The following is a 19,590-nucleotide window of genomic DNA, read 5'->3' as shown; positions in this document are numbered from 1 at the left end:
TTAATGTTAGAGCAGAATTAATATGGCATGACCTTCCCTCATACCTGTCAGTAAAATCATGACCCATGCTGAGTAATGGATGGAGGTCCTGAAGGAGTAAGTGCAGTCTGGGCTGTGGGGCCTTTCCGGCAGGGTGGCTGCTCTGTGTCCCTTGATGAATGCTCGTTTCCTCAGAGTCCATTTACAAAGCCCACTTTGCTGCCTGATGTCCTGGTCTGGCTTCCCAGGAAACAGCATCTGGGCCATCCATTAGGACCACAGTGCAAGTTCCCTGATGAGCTGATACGCCAGGCAGAATGACTCCATGGTGTTCCCAGACCAGCATGGGCAGCTGCCACTTGCATTCGCAGAGGGAACCCTAGGCAACCTGAAGGCCCGGATGTGCCTCTGCTCAGGCATCTCCACCTGGAGTCTCGAGTGCTCTGGCCCAACGGTTCTTCATCTTTCTATTGTGGAAGAGCCAGGAACTCCCTAAGGATGCTGACAATAAGTCTCAGTTAAGAACCATATGCAGCCCTGGTTGGATAGCTTGGTTGCTTGTTAGAGTATGGTCCGGAAGAGCAGAAAAACCATTTGCAGAACTGGTGAATTCTTCTCTGTGATGTTGGTGGGCAGGTTAGCAGAAGTGGAAGGGGACAATGCTTTGAGTGCACAGAATACAAGTATTTCCTAGTTAAAGAAAAAGAAAGGATTTGAGTTCTAGCTATGCAAGTAGAAAGCATGGACTAAGAATCTTGAAAATTGCCCAGGCTAATTAATCACAGCTGACTACAGCTAGTGTGCATGGACCTGCCTTCTACCTTCGGGGGCATAGCTATGGGACAGGATAGATCTTCCAAGTTCCACCGTGGCTCCGTTGGCACTGGCAGGGTCTGACTGGTTCTCTAAGCCAAATGATGTTGCATCTTATCATTTAGTTCTATTAACTCTTGAGAGTTGCAAATATCTGAAACCTGTTATTACAAAGCAGAAATCATGTCCCACTAGGTTTTCAAGTTGAACTAGTGAGGGAGGAACAGTAATTAGAATAGTATAACTGGAAAAATGACCTGTAGGTTCTGTGGCCTGCAGTGATGAATAATTAATGACTGTGGGACAGGAGCTAGTGCAGAGAAAAGAGGTTCATTTAAGTGCTGACCATTTGAGAAGATGGGGTACTTTTGTTTTTAATAACTTATTAGGCCCTGGCCGGTTAGCTCATTTAGTTAAGAGCATTGTCCTGAAAAAACAAGGTTATGGGTTTGTTCCCTGGTCAGGGCACAAACGGGAAGCAGCCAATAACTGCATGATTGAGTGGAACAACAAATGAATACTTCCCTTCCCCCGGGCAGATAGCTCGGTTGGTTGGAGCGTCACCCTGGAGGTTGCCAGTTTGATTCCTCAGTCAGGCACATTAACGAGCAGCTCGATGTTCCTGTCTTTCTCTCCTTGCCTCTCTCTCTCAAAAAAAATTATAAATATATATATATATATATATATATATATATATATATATATATATATTATTGTGTATGTGTGTGTGTATGTAGGCAGGGGTTTTATAGGAGGGGGAATAAGCAAAAATAGAATAAAAGAATTAAAAGGAGGGGGTAGAGAGTTTTTTGCTGAGTGGACCAAATGTAAGTCAGTCCAGCTGGCAACTCTCCCCAGTTGGCATATATGAAGGTCAGGTTTGTGTCTTTGGTTGTTATAGGAACTGAAGCTAGCGAGTTACTTACAAATTAGGCTTTTGTTTTTTGTGGTTGCTGGTAATAGATTTTTACATATTCCCATAGTTAGGTTGGCCTCTTGACCTTGGGTGAGAATCAGAACAGCAAGTATCAGTATGGTGGGAGGGAGGAGCCAGGCGGCAGGAAGCTGAGGGGCATCCCGCCGGGTCCCTGGATGCGCACCCACCAGAGGGTAACAGGCTTTCATCCGTGAGGAGAACTTGGCCAGAGCTGAAAGCACAGGACTGATTATATATCTTTTAAATTCTTTTAGGATATATAACTTTGATCACTAAACTAGTAAACTGAATTATGGTTATAAGAGCAATAAACTGGATTTAACATTTTATAGAATTTCTTTCAAAAGCTTACCTTATTAGTACATTTTTATTTAGCTTTATTTCATGGACAGTCAAACTGAGTTCAGTAAATCAATAACATATCCGTTCCCAGTTTTAATAGCAGGGATTTAAGATACTCTTGCAAGACAGAAGTTCACACTTTCTTCCTTGTGGTTCTTTTTGCCTTCTGTACTTTGGAGCCCTGGAACTGCTGTTATTTGCCACTGTATAAATAAACCACAGCTTGTCTATTCTCCTACTGAAAAACAGTTATGTTGCTTTTGGTTTTACTCTTTTTTCTCTTTCGTAAATAGTGCTGTAATAGACATCCTTGAACCACATCTCCTTGTGCACATGTACCAGTTTCTATAGGACAGGTACCAAGAGGGGGCCTTGCTGGGTCATAGGCCATGGTCAACTCTGCAAGGAATTCTCAAATTACCTTATAAGGTGAGAGTACTGATTTACCCATCAATCTTTGGGTTTCTGATTTCCCACCAATATGTGGAATTGCTAGATTTTTTCTTTTTTATGTGATGGGTATGACATTATCTATTCCATGTGCTGGGCAAATGAGTTTGTAAAATCTGTATTTTGGGGGTTTGCTCACTTTTATTGTTAAAAAAGGCCACTGCCCACGTAAATTGCGCTGCCAGGCAAAATGGCTAATTACCTTCCTGCTTGGGAAGGGGCTTTGTTATGCTAATGTTTGCTGGAGGAGGGGTTATTGCACCAAGAAAAGTTTGTGAAGAAGAAGGAAGACATGTTTTTGCAGAGTTTGTGCAGAGAGAAGGCAGAGTGCTAAAGGAGAAGTAAAAAGCAGCCAAGGTAGCAGGTTGGTAGAGGAGAAACCAGTTTGTGCAGAGATGAGGAGGGAGAAGAGGTGCAGATGGGAAACCAGAGGTGACTTAGACTAGTGGGGCCTTTGATTCTAGGAAAAACCGGAAAAGATTCTCCTGGTTGTGGAACCGAAGAATGTGTGAGTGGGTTTTGGTGCCCTGTGTGTTTTTACTTGCTGGCCAGTTGCAAGGCTAGAATAAAGGCATGGTCCACAAGTTTTTGGCTCTGCTGTTTCTTTACGGTCTGTGTGAATCTAATGTGAACCTGCACCTTCCTGGAAGCTGTGATGGGCATGACTACTGGCCCTACACCATGATTTCATATATTTTTATACTGGCCAATTTATCTTCCTTTTCTGTGAATTGCTTGGGGCATTTGAGTGTTTCATCCTGATTTACAAGACTTCTTTATTTAGGTTAGCTACTAATCCTTCAGTTTTTGCATTGCAAATATCTCAATCTATGATTTACCTCCATTTTTTGGAGTTTTTGACAAATATATATTTTTACAGATTCCAATATGATTAAGTGATTAAACCGATCAACCTTTTCCTTGTATTTAGACCTAACATATAGAATATTCTGCTCATTCTTTTTCTTTTATTTTTTTTTCCTGAAAGTCTTACTTTTTAGTTTACCCATGGGAATAGATTAACAATACTCTGCTGTCAAATTTTAGACTAAAAAGATTTAAATGAACCATTTTAGGATGATAATTAGCCTAAAAGAACTGGGTACAAACACTGAATCCAGCCCTTTTGGCCCTGTTGAAACTGAATCCAATATGAAACACCAAAGCAAGAAACAGATGTTTTCAAAACTGTCAATGCCATGGTATTTCAATGTTTATCTCTGCTTAACATATTACCCACAGAATGGTGATGCAGCATGATACAATAATGGTTTTCTCTGGGCTTTGTTCTTTCTTTAGAATGTGTATCCATTTATAGTTGGTTGCTATTTATTTAACATCCAATGCCCAGATGTCCCTTTCCCCCTGTTTTATGACATAGGATCAATAAAATTTCTGTACTACCCTACAGGAAACGATACTAATTGAGCCCAGAAGAGAAAACTAAGGAACGGTTTTAAGAAAGAGAAGAAGCTCCATTTAGTGAGATGAGCTCTCTCCTGGGTTAGAGCTCTCACATTGGTTCTTACTACTTTTTGTCTATAGGAGTCAATGAAGTGATTCTAAATTTTCCGAGAGTATTATATAGGCTTTTCTAAAGCTTCAATACAGTGTCTACAGAACCAAAAATTCAAAACGAAACAGAGGACAAGAAGATGATTTACATTTTGTTATTCTGGGAGCAGTCTCACGAAGGACAGCTGAGAGTCCCTTTGCCTTGCAGCTTAGCTGGAACGCATGGGGCTTAAATTTGCCAGCCCTAACTCTTTAGCAATGCTTCTTCTTGAAAATAATTAGGACCAGGAACAGTGTACATCAAAGTGTGCAAGGATCAAGATTGTAAACACCAATACTTGTTAATTCCCAGACATAGGGTTCCAGATTATTTACTAGTTTAGGAGAGCAAACCCATGATTGTTTCAATTTTATGTACTTCTCTCTTGGCTCTTCGGTCAATTTCCCAGAGCCAAAATTTTCTTTTATGTAAAATCAAGATCTTCAAAAATATGCCTGCCTTATGTTTCCTAAGCAAATTTAAAATATAACTGGGAAGGATTCTATTTTTCCCCACAGCATCTACCAAAAATAAAGTACAAAACCTTCTAGATAAAGCAGCTTTTATTTATTTTTTATTTTTTATTATTTTTTATTTTTATTTTTTCATTTTTTTTCCGAAGCTGGAAACGGGGAGGCAGTCAGACAGACTCCCGCATGCGCCCGACCGGGATCCACCCGGCATGCTCACCAGGGGGCGATGCTCTGCCCATCTGGGGCGTCGCTCTGTTGCATCCAGAGCCATTCTAGCGCCTGAGGCAGAGGCCACAGAGCCATACCCAGCGCTGGGGCCAACTTTGTTCCAGTGGAGCCTCAGCTGCGGGAGGGGAAGAGAGAGACAGAGAGGAAGGAGAGCGGGAGGGGTGGAGAGGCAGATGGGCACTTCTCCTGTGTGCCCTGGCCGAGAATCAAATCCAGGACTCCTGCACGCCAGGCCGACGCTCTACCGCTGAGCCAACCGGCCAGGGCTACAGCAGCTTTTAGATAAAGCATCTAGATTAGGCCCCTGGATTTGGGGTCCCATCTTTGTTTCTTACAATTGGCCAAAATCTAGTTTAGAGGGAATGTGAGACATGCAGTTACCTTTAGCTTTTTCTTCTAAATATTCTTTAAATGGTATGTTCTTGTTCTTTTATGTTAAATGAGAGATCCAGTATCAAGAACTGTGATAATGTTGTAAACTCAGTTGTGGTTTTGCAGTTGTTAGAGCACGTTAAAAAAAAATTATATATCATCTCATTTGATCCTTACGACCTCCCTGATAAAGCAGGCAATGAAGGTGTTATTAAATATGTGAGTTTTGAGGTTTAGACCAGGCTGAGATACCAAAGGCCCTAGGAACAAGCAGCTCTCTGCTTAAGTTTATATATAAGGTTGAAAAACTTTTGTGGTCATCTCATTATGACAGCCTCATAATAAGTCTTCTTATGAAAGTGTGAGTTGCTCTACGTAAAAGATGAGTTTAAGAGTAAGCTTTAAGATTGCTATTAGAAAACAAGGCCTGGCTGAACTCGGCCTACTGCATATTTGTGAGTTGAGTAGGCTGCTTTAGAAATGCTTCTAAAATGCAAACTCACGTAAGCCTTTTACCTCAGAGTAGCTCCAGCCAGCAGTGCCAGACATCAAAGAAGAGGTCTGGGAGCGAACTCATCCATCTGAAAGTACTGGAGGATGGACTTGAGTATAGCATTGCTAAACGTCTGCTAGACATTAACCAGCGTATCCACAATGCTATTAAACTCCATTTTCAGTAGTGTATTTCTTGAAATTATATAACTATGACTGATTCAAACATGTACTTAGTCTTAAATATAAAATTTATATTTATAAATATCACAGAGGGCTTTTTTCATAAATATTTAATTGAAGTATCATGTATATAAAGAAAAGGCACAACTCATGTCTTGCTCAGAAACTTTTCACAAAGTGAACACACCATATAACTACCATCTAGATCAAGAAGCAGAACAGCATTCCCGAAGCTCCCTTGTTCACCATTCCAATCACTGCTTCCTTCCTCCTTCCCAGAGACAGCCACTCTACTGACCTCTGTCACCAATGATTCATTTTTTTCTCATCTTTATTGAGGTATAATTGACAAATAAAATAGTAATATATTTAAAGTGTATAGAATGATGATCTGATATTTGTATATATTGTGAAATGATTACCACAATGAAGTTAACCAACACATTCAGCACCTCACATAATTACTCATTTTTTGGTGAGAATGCTACTCTCAACACATTTCAAGTACATAATACACATTGTTGACTCTAGTCACCATGCCGTACATTAGATACTCTGAACTTTCTCGTTTTATAACTGGAAGTTTGTACCCTTTAACAAACGCCTCCCCGTTTCCCCCATTCCCCAGCCCCTGGCAACACCGTTCTACTTTGTTTCTTTGAGTTTGACTTTATTATGATTTTTAGACTCCACATATAAGTGACGCCTTATGGTATTTGTCTTTGTCTGTCTTATTTCACTTAGCAGAAAACCCTCCAGTTTCATCCACGTTGTCACAAATGGCAGGATTTTCTTCTTCATGCTAATAATAGTCTATTGACTAGACACAGTACCATATCTTTTTTATCCATCTATCTGTTGACAGAACATAGGTTGTTTCCATATCTTGGCTATTGTGAACAATAATGCAGTGACCATAGAAGTGCAGATATCTTTTGAGATCCCATTTTCATTTCCTTTGGATATATACCCAGACGTGGGATTGCTGGGTCATATAGTAGTTCTTTTTTGGAGAAAACTCCATACTGTTTTCATAATGGCTATACCAATTTATTTTCCCACCAACAGTGAACAAAGTTTCCTATTTTCCACATCCTCACCAGCTCTTATCTTTTGTCTTTTTTTTTTATGATAACCATTCTAACAGGTGTAAGGTGATATCTCACTGTGGTTTTGATTTGATTTCCCTGATGATTAGTGATGTTGAACAACCTTTCATATATCGGTTGTTCATTTTTATGTCTTCTTTAGAAAAATGTCTAGTCAAATCCTTTGCCATTTTTCTGTTGGATTATTTTCTTGTTATTGAATTGTAAGAGTTCCATATATGTTTTGGATATTTACCCTCCAGATTGGATATAGCATTTGCAAATATATTATCCCATTCTGTAGATTGCCTTTTCATTCTGTTGGTTGTTTCTTGCTGTGCAGTAAGATAGATAGTTTAGATCAGGGGTCTCAAACTCACGGCCCGCGGGCCGCATGCAGCCTGCCGAACAATTTTGTGCGGCACGCAGACTAATCCACGAAGTTCAAAATATTTTGGATAAAATTAAGTAAGCCTAGGGGCCTACTTGTATTTTTCATTTCTCTAGCATCCTAGCTAGATATTAGCTTAGTTAACAGCAGTTGTGATGCGAACTACAGTTTCTGGTCGTTTTGTGACACTGAGTAAACTGCATGTACGATTGTGCTTGTTGTACTGATTTTTTTTGTTTTCAACTGCAGTGAGAAAAGTGTTGCGTAACAGTTGCCTTTTGTAGACCTAGTGCGGCCCACCGAACGGCTGTGATCTTGCTCTGTGGCCCACATGCTGAGTTGAGTTTGAGACCCCTGGTTTAGATAGTCCCAATTATTTAATTTGGCTTTTGTTGCCTATGCTCTTGATGTCAGGTCTGAAAAAATTCCTTGACCAATATCTATGGTTAATTTTGTCTATTTTTGGACTATGTATAAATGAAAAGATATAGTATATATTCCTCTGTGTTTGACTTCTTTCACTCAATGTGACGTTTGTGGGATTCATTCATATTTTTCTATATAGTGGCACTTTGTTCATTTTCTTTGTTCTATGGTATTTCTCTGTGTAAATACATCACGTACTACACTCAATATTAACTGGCATTTCTTTAACAATATGGGAGCATACCAGTCTTCACCAGAACTTAGCAGTACCACTCTTTTTGGAGTCTTGTGGGTGATACCTCGTTGAGGTTTTTAATTTTCAGTTTTCCAATCTCTAATGACAGTGAGCATATTTTCATATGCTAATTGCTCGCTTGAATATATTGAATATTCTTTTTTGTAAAGAACCTGTCCAAGATTTTTGCCCTTTTTAAAAGGTGATCTGCTTTTTATTGATGATTTATTGGAGTATTTTTAATGTAAGTTGCATGTGAAGTCTTTTGTTGAATGTATGTGATACAAATATCTTGTCCTAGTCTTTGTGTTTGGGGCTTTTCAAAAAGGGGCTGAGAGTGCAGTGTGTAGAAAATAGAACCATGAGCCCTGCTTGGTTCTCAAGAACATGGACATTTGAAGATAAATCAAAGAAAGAGGGACATGGATCTTGTCCTCTTTAAATCTATTGCAATTTCTTTGAAGTAGAATTCCAAGAGCAGCTGGGTATGCCTTCTGCACTTGATAGAATCAGTCATTGTTTATTTGGCTATTCCTTTGCAAGCTAAAACACTTTATCCCTCAAATCTTTGATTCTCATTTGATCACTAACTCCTTAAGCCCCTATTTCCTCTAAAAAATGCCTTTGTCTCCTCTTGGTAGCCCCACTACCTAGAGAAATTCTCTTTGTTTAAAATGACTGATTTAAGTAAAACATGCAGAAATGACTTTAATTATATATTTAAGAAATTATAAGGAAAAAGACCATAAAATAGAAATGCTTTTCCTTCTGCTATTTAACAACACACCGTAAATAATAGATATTAGTCAACTGAAATCATACAGAATTTATTGAGGGCAAGTTTGACAGGTGCTATATTATACTGGGCATCGAATAGCTATAGAGGTGTATAATATGTAGTCCCCACCTCAAAGAATTTCTAACACATTGCTGGTGGTGGTGGTGTCTATGTGCTGAAGCAAAGCATAAAGGAGGTCACCTTTACGCTTTTTAAAAGGTGATCTGCTTTTTATTGATGATTTATTGGAGTATTTTTAATGTAAGTTGTGTCAATAACACATGTGTCATACAGTATGACATTGTAACACATTGTCATACAATAACAATGTATCATACAGTATGACAAAGACCCATATCAAGTTAAAGAAAGCACAGTGGTTTTTTTCTTTTGCTAATTTATGCTTTTTGACATCAATGAAAGCATCTGTTGCTGCCCCCTGGTAGTCCCTGACCCTCTGAGGGAGAGAATGTAGCCAAACCCAAGAAGAAGCTCTTCTGAAAACAATGGTGTCCCATGGAGACACCAGCTGTGTGGCAGGCACCATGCTGAGGGCTGTGCAGGTGTCCTCTCAAAGACAGTCCTTCATAGGCTTTCCCAGCCATCCAGTGGGAAGGCCTCCTGCTGTCTAGCTTAGCTGCTACAGGCTGCCCTTGGCTGACCAGGAAGGGTTACTTTGGATTGATTACGGCAGTAAAACAAGGGTTTTATTATTTAAGATAATAGAACTTCTGCTACACATCTAATCCCAAAATATGTAATGGATCAAACACATCACAACTTAAAAACTCAGTCATCAAAGTTAAAAAAAAAAGTTTTTGATTAGTAATTCATTCTGCTTGAAATACAACTTTTGAGATTCGGATTCTCCCATCTTCTGGGTTCATCATCTTAATGTGTAGCTTCTAGGATTGTTGGGCTTGTCACGTTAAGCTGGCAGAAGAAGAAAAAACATAGAGGATAGAAAGTTTTAATAGCCAGATCTGAAAAGGTGTGTATATCATTTTACACTTGGGCTCCATTGGGTAGAACTCCACCATGTGGCCACAGCTAACTATGGGGGAGGCTGGGAAGTGTAGTCCAGCTGTGTGTCTAGGAGAAGAGGGTTTGTGGGCTACCTAGCTGCTTTTGCCACAGACTTCATGATGGCTAGGTATTTAAAGTAGGTCTTGATGCGGTGTGAGATTGGAAAGGAGGATTAATCTAGATAAAATGAAAAGTGTGAAGGAGGAATCAAACCTAAACAGAAGAAAATGCAAGATTACATTTGAAAAATAAGAGATGATCCAGTTTTTCAGGAGCATGTAGGGAAGGAATATCATGGATGAAACTGTTAGAAAGATAGGTTAAGACTATTTCCAGCCTGAAGCCACATTTTTAAAAGTTTTAAAATTTACACTGAAGAGCGTATATGTATATGTATATGTATATGTATGTGTATGTGTATGTGTATGTATATGTATATGTGTATGTATATGTATATGCATATGTATATGTATATGTATATGTATATGTATACATATATGTATATGGAAGGGAAAGGATTTCCACAGCCCTACCCTTCCCAATTAATCCCTGCCAGGAGGTCATCAGGCTGAAAGATGAGGTTGGATTTTAAAGGACCAGATACTTTTATAACTATGAGCCACAGTTGGAGTTTTGCAAGCTAAGATAACAGTCTATATATAGGCTCCTAGGGCTCACTCCTACTTGCCAGAGAATTGTGGCCCAAAATTCATTTTCTTTCTTTTCCTTCATACCATAATCTTTCCTAGAAAGTGAGTTCTTATGTTTGTCTCCAGAACTCGGTGGCAGCAGTCAAGGAGAGGGGTGCAGACCCTCAGCATGAGCAGCTTTATTTTGAGCTTTTGTACCAGAGTTGTTTCAGAGACTCCGTAGGGGCCGCCTGCCAAAAGCCAGTCTAGAGAATGGTATCTGTTGAATGCTGTTTGGGATGGATCCCAAATTCAGCAGAAGGAGGAGGGAGAGGAATTCCTTTCTGACTCTAGGACACAATCAACTTGTACTCAAGATCCTGAAATTTAATTACCCACATTGTTATCTTAGCTTACAAACCTCCAACTGTGGCTTGTAGTTGTAAAAGTATCCGGTACTTTAAAAACCAACTTCATCCTTCAGCCTGATGACCTCCTGGCTGGGATTAATTGGGAAGGGCGGGGCTGTGGAAATCCTTTCCCCTCCCTTTAGATCTGCCAACTTGGCTTTGAATCAACACAAATGTTTTGGCCAGAAAATAGCCATCCCCATACCCTCTACACCAGGGGTCCCCAAACTTTTTACACAGGGGGCCAGTTCACTGTCCCTCAGACTGTTGGAGGGCCAGACATTAAAAAAAAACTATGAACAAATCCCTATGCACACTGCATATATCTTATTTTAAAGTAAAAAAACCAAAACAGGAACAAATACAATATTTAAAATAAAAAACAAGTAAATTTAAATCAATAAACTGACCAGTATTTCAATGGGAACTATGCTCCTCTCACTGACCACCAATGAAAGAGGTGCCCCTTCCGAAAGTGCAGCGGGGGCCGGATAAATGGCCTCGGGGCCGCATGTGGCCCGCGGGCCGTAGTTTGGGGACCCCTGCTCTACACTCACCTCTGCCCCGAGTTCTATTTGGTAATCATATGGCTTCCTATTTGTTAAATTAATTTTGACCCCAGCTTCCCTACGTGCTGCCTCTGTAAAACTTCTGTGTGACTTATCCCTCCTTCCTTGAGCTTCTGACCATAAAAGTAATGGCTCTGAAATTTTACCTTTGCTCTCCAATTAGGGGAGAATTTATTTCATTGCTCCTACCAGGATATAAGTGTAATTGTCTGTTTTATTGGACCATTGAAATAAAGAGAAAACAGATCCATTGATGTAATACCCGAACATCTAAAAGATGCTTCTTTTCAAAGCAAACTTGAAAAGAGACTTAGCTCATATTTTTCAAGATCCTGAGCACATTAATTATATTTGGATTTTTTGGAAAGGGTAGTGTTTACTTAACCTGTGTCAAGAGTTTTTAAAGGCCCTGACTGAGTGACTCAGTGGATAAGTGTCGACCCAGCACGCCAGAGGTTGCGGGTTTGACGCCAGTCAGGACACGTATGAGAAGCAATCAGTAGTACACAACGAAATGGAACAACTAAGTGAAACAATGAGTTGATGCTGCGTCTCTCTCTCCCTCCCTTCTTTTCTTTCTCTCTCAAATCAATGGAGTTTCTAAATCTTCCCCCCCCCCCTCTAGCTGGCCACAAACCATGCATAGAAACAATCATTGTTACATTGTGTTCTTTGTCCAATGTGCATCTTTATTCCTCTTTTTCACCAAGATATCTTCACTGCTTTCTCTCCATGACCATCTTTTACACTTACGGCCTTCAAAAAACTAAACCTTGCTGGTGGCAGCCCTTGGTGTCTTTTTCTTTCAGGTGCTTGCGTGTAGGAAAGGTAACACTCTTTAGGCCAATATCTGTAGTACCTGTTCATTTGCCATCATGCTTTGAGATATATGTACCTCTTAAAGCACTAAAACATATGGGAAGGCAGCATAATGTAGGGAAATAGAACACGAGCAGAGACTAAGCAGATTTGGGTCCAAATTCTAGCTTTTTACCTCTGTGAGAGCTGAACAGAGCCCTTGACCTCTGATCTTCGGAGCCTGGATTTTGTTAGCATTAAATAGTTTTATCTGGTTTTGAGTTTTATCTTAATGAAACAACAGAGTATAAATTCATTTGTTATTAGTTTCTTTTACTCAATATTATGTTTGTGAGATTCATTTAAGCTGTTGCATGTAGCAATAGTTTGTTCAGTGGAATTTATGGTATTGTATTATATGTTGCAAATTATTTGTCCATTCTTCTTTGATGGACATTTGGGTTGTTTCAGTTTATTCTGAATTGCAATTCTATGATAATTTTTGTAAAATTTTGTGTACACAGTCTGTTGAGTAATGTCATACACTGCATTTTCCCAGAAGCAACTGTGAGAGAGATTTGCTTACAGGAAGTTTATTTCTGCTGTCAAGATCAAAGTTGCCTTCAAGGTCAGCACTTATGGGGAAGTGAGAAGGAAGACTGGACAGAGAGAGAAGCTAGACTGTGAAGCAGTTAACAACAAAGGCCTCAGCCAACCTGTGGGGAGCTCTGGAGCTGGAATGGCATTAGAGTGTGCCATTAGAGGCACAGAGGCTGGACCTCTACATAGCCCTTACCCTTATCCACCAGTCATTGAATGTGACTGAACAAGGATGTGAGCATGATTTTGAGTGAGGCATCTTTCTCTCACAGAGAGTGGGGGCCATATTTATGAGCTGTCATCCATTAACATTCCTAGCAACTGGTAAATGAGTGTTCTAGTACTAAAAAATCCTAACGTACGTGTGTGTGTGTGTGTGTGTGTGTGTGTGAGAGAGAGAGAGAGAGAGAGAGAGAGAGAGAGAGAGAGAATTTAGGGTTAAGCTGAGCAGTGTGCACCACAATGTCCATTACATGTCATTAGTGATTTCTAGCAGTTGAATTGCTGGTTCATAGTGTATATGTATATTCATCTTTAGTAGATACTGTCAAACAATACTTCCCAGTATCTGTACCCAAATACTGTCTTAATTTAGATTCTGACATCCCCAAATAGGATCTTACCACAAAGATAAAGGAACATTTCTAGAGGGGAAACACAAATGTAAGAGTATTCTATACATTAACTGAATATAGTCTGTATTGTGGGGAAAGCAAATTTGAGAACCATTGGAGTAGGCTATTTATCATTCCCTGCTCTATGGTTTGATGTCCTAAAAACTGTCAATATCGTTCAGAATGCTTTGTAATTTAATTATGGGATTAATAGAGCCTAATGATTTCTTTATGTACTGACTTCTTTTTGTGCTTAGAAAAGAAAGGAAAGGAGATATATGAATTGACTGTTACCTTGAATTTTATTTTTCAGAGTGGCCAAGTCAATGAAGGTCCCTGTATATGAGACCCCAGCTGGATGGAGATTCTTCTCAAATCTGATGGACTCAGGACGGTGCTCTCTATGTGGAGAAGAGAGCTTTGGAACTGGTAGGCTTTGTTGGGTTGATGTTACTAGAAGGGGTGGCTGGAGTATTCTGTGACCCCATATTGGAGACCTGTGAGCCCACTGTGAATGGGAGGCTGGAGGAAGAGTTAGAGGCAAATAAATGAATAAGAAAGAAAGATATCTAGTGGGGTATGTGCTATGCTACACTCATCTCATCTGCCCACTTTTTCTTTTCTTTTTTTTTTAAAAAAACTTCTATTTCTTTAAAAATTTTGCTATTATGGAAATTTTAAAAATTTATGAGTAAAGAGAATATCAAATGGAATTTCTGTGTGCTCATCACTTAGTTTCAACCATCATCAACCTATCGTTAATCTTGCTTTATCCCTACTCTCATCCACCTAGGGAGACCTCCTCCTTGATTTTTGTGAACCAATCTCTAGTGACTCTTTAAATATAATGGCTATTGACAATAAATAAATAAATAAATAAATAAATAAATAAATAAAACCATGGTACTATTATTACACCTAAAATATTTTTAAAAATAATTTCTTCTTTCAGTATTTTAAAGATGTTACTTTATTGTCTTCTGGCTTGCTTTGTTTCCAAGAAGTGGGTTCTAATTTTTATTTCTATTTCTTGCTATTGAAATTCTCCCAACTCCTGCCTCTGGCTGCCTTTAATATTCTCTTTTTAGCTTTTGTTTGCAACAGATTAATAAATATGTCTAGGTATGTGTATTTTTTTAAAAATCCTGCTTGAGACTTTCTGGGATTCTTGTTTGCTATCTTGCACTAATTTTAGAAAATTCTCAGCCATTACCTTTTCAGATATTTTTTTCTTTCCCATTCTCTTTCTCTTCTCCTTCTGGGGCTCTAATTACACATATGTTAGATGAATTGTGACCATATGTTGTTTCAGAGCTTTTATATCCACTGTTTGGTTCTGTGTACTTTTTTTTCCTTTTTCCTTAATTTGGTTAATTCCTTTTGGCATATCTTTAAATCACTGATTATTCCCTTGGCTGTGGCCAATCTACTGATGAGCCTACTAAAGGAAGTCTTCATCTCTCTCATGTTTTTACTAACAGTATTTCTCTTTGACTTTTTAAAAAGAATATTTTATCTCTCTGAAGAAATGCTTTTCATATATGTTGTTTTATATATGTTTTCTGTGTTGTTGTTCTTTTTCAGTAGGTCATTTAACATATTAAACAGGCTTATTTTAAACTCCCTATCTGATAGTTCTCATATCTGGTTCATCTTAGTTTCTGGTTCTCTTGATTGCTTTATCTCTTGATAAAGAAGTGGTCTACTCTTTCTTGCTTTTGTTCAGTTTTTCATTGAATGCTGGACAGTATGTATATAAGAACTATAGAGACTCAGGCAAATAATATTTATACACAGAAATGGGCATACTGCTTCTCTCAGGCCGTTAGTGTGCAAAGTTAAGTTAATCTAGTCAGGAGTTGACTGGATTTGGATTTTATTGTTTTTGTCACAATTTTTAGTGCACCATAGGCTTCGTTTTCTTCCAGGAGTGGGATGGACATGTTTCACTGTGTGCTGAAAGCAAGGATGGGTGCTGGTGGAGATTTTTCAGTTTTTCTGTTTCCTCGTACCTTCTAACAGTTACTGCATATCTATGACACAAAATAGACTTCTGTCACCAGGTATTTGACCTTTCTCCCAAGGCAGCAGACCTCTGTTTAGTGTTGGTGTGAAATCTGAGCCCAGGAAGGTTTCCTACTCTTTCTTCAAGAGCAGAGGTTTTTACTTCAACCTATTTCAATAGTAGCGGCAGATCTTTGCCTGGGCCCTTAGGATGAGAGGGTTTACAGCTTTCATGCATTCAGGAGCTTATGGCTCTGTGTCCTGTGAAAGAAAGGTTGGGGAACTGCACCAGCAAGTCTGCCTCTTTGTTTACAGTCTTTTCTTGTGAGCAGCCAGAGACTTCTTATTCACTTATATGGAAGCGATTCTTTCTCCTCTGCTCTGCCAAAAGTGAGACTGTTTTGTGTCTTGTCTCTTCTTGGAGGAGCCAGTCACTTTGTAATTCACTTTATTTTATTGCCTTGTGATTTAGGATTGCTAATGAGTTCACGAAAAGTTATGATTTTATAGGTTTCTTGGCCTTTTGTTATTATTGGGAGTGAATTATCATGCATAGTTTCATATTCTAAGCAGAAGTGGAATTATAAAAGTAATTTCTTAATAATTTCTCCTATTTTTTCACTCCCCGTAACTCAATAGTTTTTTCTCCAGTTAGGATCCAAACTATCTTACATTATAATCAGTTGATATTTCTTGTATCTTTTAATCTGCATTTTTCTCCTCTACATTTCTTTCTTTGTAATTTATTCATTGAAGAAACTAAATCATATGTCCTAAAGAACTTTTACCACTTTGATTTTAATATTGATGTCCTCACTTTCTTTTCTAAATTGTTTAGTACTTATATAAAGAGAAACTATTGGTTAATATGCTTTTTCTCTGGTTTTCAACCACCTTAGCACATTTCATGATTAATTATAGCATTGTCTTATCTAGAAAATATATTTTCTTGGGATTTTTTTTTTAGGAATACAGTTATATAATCCATCACTAATTTTTTTCTTTTCTTTTCTAATATTTATAACCTTTATTTTTATATTCTTATTGTATTGTATTGGTTATAATCTTCAAAATAATATTAAGTAATAATTGTTATATTCATGATTTTAATGGAAATGGATTTAATATTTTACTATCTAGTTTGATGATTGCTTTTTAATATTGGTTAAATCTTTATCATGTATATATAGATTTTTTTTTCTATTATCATTTTACTTAGAATCTTATTAGAAATGGCTGTTGGAGTTATCACGTGCCCTTAGTCTAGTGATATATTAATATATTTTTTCTCATATATATTAATTTGTGCACATAGAGATGAAAGGACAGGGACTTGTCGATGGAGGGAGCAATGTCAAGAAAGAAATAGTTGTGGGAGAGCAGGGGACATGTGTTGTAAGTAGCCAATTGTTTGGGTTGTCTACAGCACTGTTTTCCAAATATAAATTAAGACACATTTGGGGTCATGAAATTAGTATCATGACATGTTTTATTCTGTGAATGTAATGAAATACTATGATTGATTTACTGATATCAAACCACTTTTTGAATTCCTATTTGGAATTAGTACTATTTGGTCATATTTAAACAGAAGTAAAACCTCTCAAACTGGTCCTAATGACAACATTTCAGGCTGTGTTAGGGTTTCTGAAGAAATCTCCTCCTGTGGAATTTTATCCTGTTACCAAAATCAGTTAGACCTTAGAAGCATTACCATCAATGGTATAGGAGGGATGGCATTCATCTTTGTTTCCCAGGAAAAGAGTGGCCATAATAAATTCTCTCAAGAACTACTGTTTGAACATTGAAGAATGTATGAGTGGCAGCTCTGTGTAGGATAGTCAAAACTGTTATACTTTTTCTCTGTAAGGCAGAGAACAATTTCCTTCTTCTTTGGTGTTCTTTGTGTTTAAACAAGTGACTGACTCAAACAAAAAATCACAGGTTATATATTGTACATATAATTCAGCCTCCTAGTTATTAAAATAACACACATATAACAACTGCAATGAAAATTGGTAAGTCCAGGTTGCCCTTCCCTCTTTTTATTTGTCTTTATAAGCATTTATTGAGTACTTACAATCTACCATAAGTTAGTCTTTAAAATTAAAGGATAAAATAGTACATGTGTAAACCATACTATTCCTTTAGCAATAAATATTTATATACTTCAATTTAATAAACATTTACTAAGTACTTCCATTGTATAAGGCACTGTATTATACTGTATGTAGAGTACAAAGTGCTTAAGAACATACTCTTAAGAAATTCAAGATCTTTAGTGTATATAATCAGAATGATGCACAGATGACAATTATATAAAGCAGAAGCTTTAAAGTTCCACAATAGAGTAGTAGACAAAATACTGTGAGAGATAAGTAAAGAGGAAAATCCTTTGGGACTGGAAGTTCAAAGCCAACTTCATACAAAAGATGGAGGTTGGGCTTGACCAGGCGGTGACAGTGGATAGAGCATCGGGCTATGACCCATGTTCAAAATCCCAAGGTTGCCAGTTTGTGTGTGGTCTCATCTGGCTTGATGGCATGCTCACCAGTTTGAACGTGGAGTCGCTGGTTTTAGCGTGGGATTGTATACATGACCCCATGGTCGGTGGCTTGACCCAAGGTTGCTGGCTTGAGCAAGGTGTCACTTGCTCTGCTGGAGCCCCCCAGTTAAGGCATAGTTGAGAAAGCAATCAGTGAACAACTAAGGTGCCACAACTATGAGTTGATGCTTCTCATTTCTCTCCCTTTCTGCCTGTCTGTCCCTTTCCCTCCTTCCCTTCCTCTCTCTCTCACTCTCTCTATGCCCCCTCCCCCGCAAAAAGAAATAGAGGTTGGGATAGTTCTTAAAGAATGGAAAGCATTTGCCTGACCTGTGTTGGCACAGTGGATAAAACATCGACCTGGGCCCTGGCCGGTTGGCTCAGCGGTAGAGCGTCGGCCTAGCGTGCGGAGGACCCGGGTTCGATTCCCGGCCAGGGCACACAGGAGAAGCGCCCATTTGCTTCTCCACCCCTCCGCCGCGCTTTCCTCTCTGTCTCTCTCTTCCCCTCCCGCAGCCAAGGCTCCATTGGAGCAAAGATGGCCCGGGCGCTGGGGATGGCTCTGTGGCCTCTGCCTCAGGCGCTAGAGTGGCTCTGGTCGCCAACATGGCGACGCCCCGGAGGGGCAGAGCATCGCCCCCTGGTGGGCAGAGCGTCGCCCCATGGTGGGCGTGCCGGGTGGATCCCGGTCGGGCGCATGCGGGAGTCTGTCTGACTGTCTCTCCCTGTTTCCAGCTTCAGAAAAATGAAAAAAAAAACAAAAACAAAAAAAAACATCGACCTGGAACACTGAGGTCACGGGTTCAATATCCTGGGCTTGCCTGGTCAAGGCACATATGAGAATTAATGCTTCCTGCTCCTCCCTCCTTCTCTTTCTCTCTCTTCTCTCTCTAAAAGTGAATAAATAAAATCTTTAAAAAAATTTTTTTTAAAGAATGGAAAGGATTTGTGCACATAGAGATGAAAGGACAGGGACTTGTCAATGGAGGGAGCAATGTCAAGAAAGAAATAGTTGTGGGAGAGCAGGGGACATGTGTTGTAAGTAGCCAATTGTTTGGGTTGTCTACAGCACTGTTTTCCAAATATAAATTAAGACACATTTGGGGTCATGAAATTAGTATCATGACATGTTTTAAAAAAATTTAATTGGCTAGAATTCAGTAATTGCATTCAGTAAAGGTAATGTTATTTTGAGAAATGTGTACATACAGTTATGCACACAAGCATCTATGTGTGTAGTCGTTCTCATTGTAAAATGTATTTAATTTGAGTCATGACCAGAAATCTCTGAAAAAAACTGATCAGTAGGAGATGTTGGCAAAGTTTTTCTGTAAAGTGGCTGATAGTAAATATTTTAGGGTTTGTAGACCAAGAGACTACATACTGTCTCTTTTACAATTACTCAACTCTGCCGCCATGGCACAAAAGCAGCCATAGACAATACATAAACAAATGAGTACACTGTGTTCCAATAAAAATTTACTTAGACAAATAGACCTAAGTCCAAATTTGGCCCAAGGGCTTAAATTTGAGGGCCTCTGATGTACAGGGTAGAGAAGGGAGTATCAAGAAACAGGACTGAAAATGTGAGTGAGGAGAAGCCTGTGTTTGAAGCCCTTTGCTTGCCCAGCTAAGATGTTGGGACCTGGCTCA

At 38.9% G+C, this 19,590-nt stretch overlaps 1 protein-coding gene and 1 long non-coding RNA gene across 2 annotated transcripts in view; one reads left to right on the top strand and one right to left on the bottom strand.

The window, feature by feature from the left end:
* Positions 1–19,590, top strand: part of PGM5 (phosphoglucomutase 5) — a 176,265-nt gene that overhangs the window by 115,276 nt on the left and 41,399 nt on the right. The window contains exon 7 of the mRNA XM_066257150.1: positions 13,702–13,817. Coding sequence (XP_066113247.1) covers positions 13,702–13,817 — 116 coding nt within the window. The remainder of the gene's footprint in view (positions 1–13,701; positions 13,818–19,590) is intronic.
* LOC136324383 (uncharacterized) overlaps positions 9,428–19,590 on the bottom strand; it is a 34,197-nt gene continuing 24,034 nt past the window's right edge. The window contains exon 2 of the long non-coding RNA XR_010729082.1: positions 9,428–9,675. This is a non-coding gene — a long non-coding RNA (uncharacterized lncRNA). The remainder of the gene's footprint in view (positions 9,676–19,590) is intronic.

The sequence above is a fragment of the Saccopteryx bilineata genome, chromosome 2, assembly GCF_036850765.1.
Source record: "Saccopteryx bilineata isolate mSacBil1 chromosome 2, mSacBil1_pri_phased_curated, whole genome shotgun sequence".
In the NCBI taxonomy this organism is placed as follows: domain Eukaryota; kingdom Metazoa; phylum Chordata; class Mammalia; order Chiroptera; family Emballonuridae; genus Saccopteryx; species Saccopteryx bilineata.
Note: the sequence above shows the minus strand (reverse complement) of the source record. Positions and strands in the feature narration are given on the sequence as shown.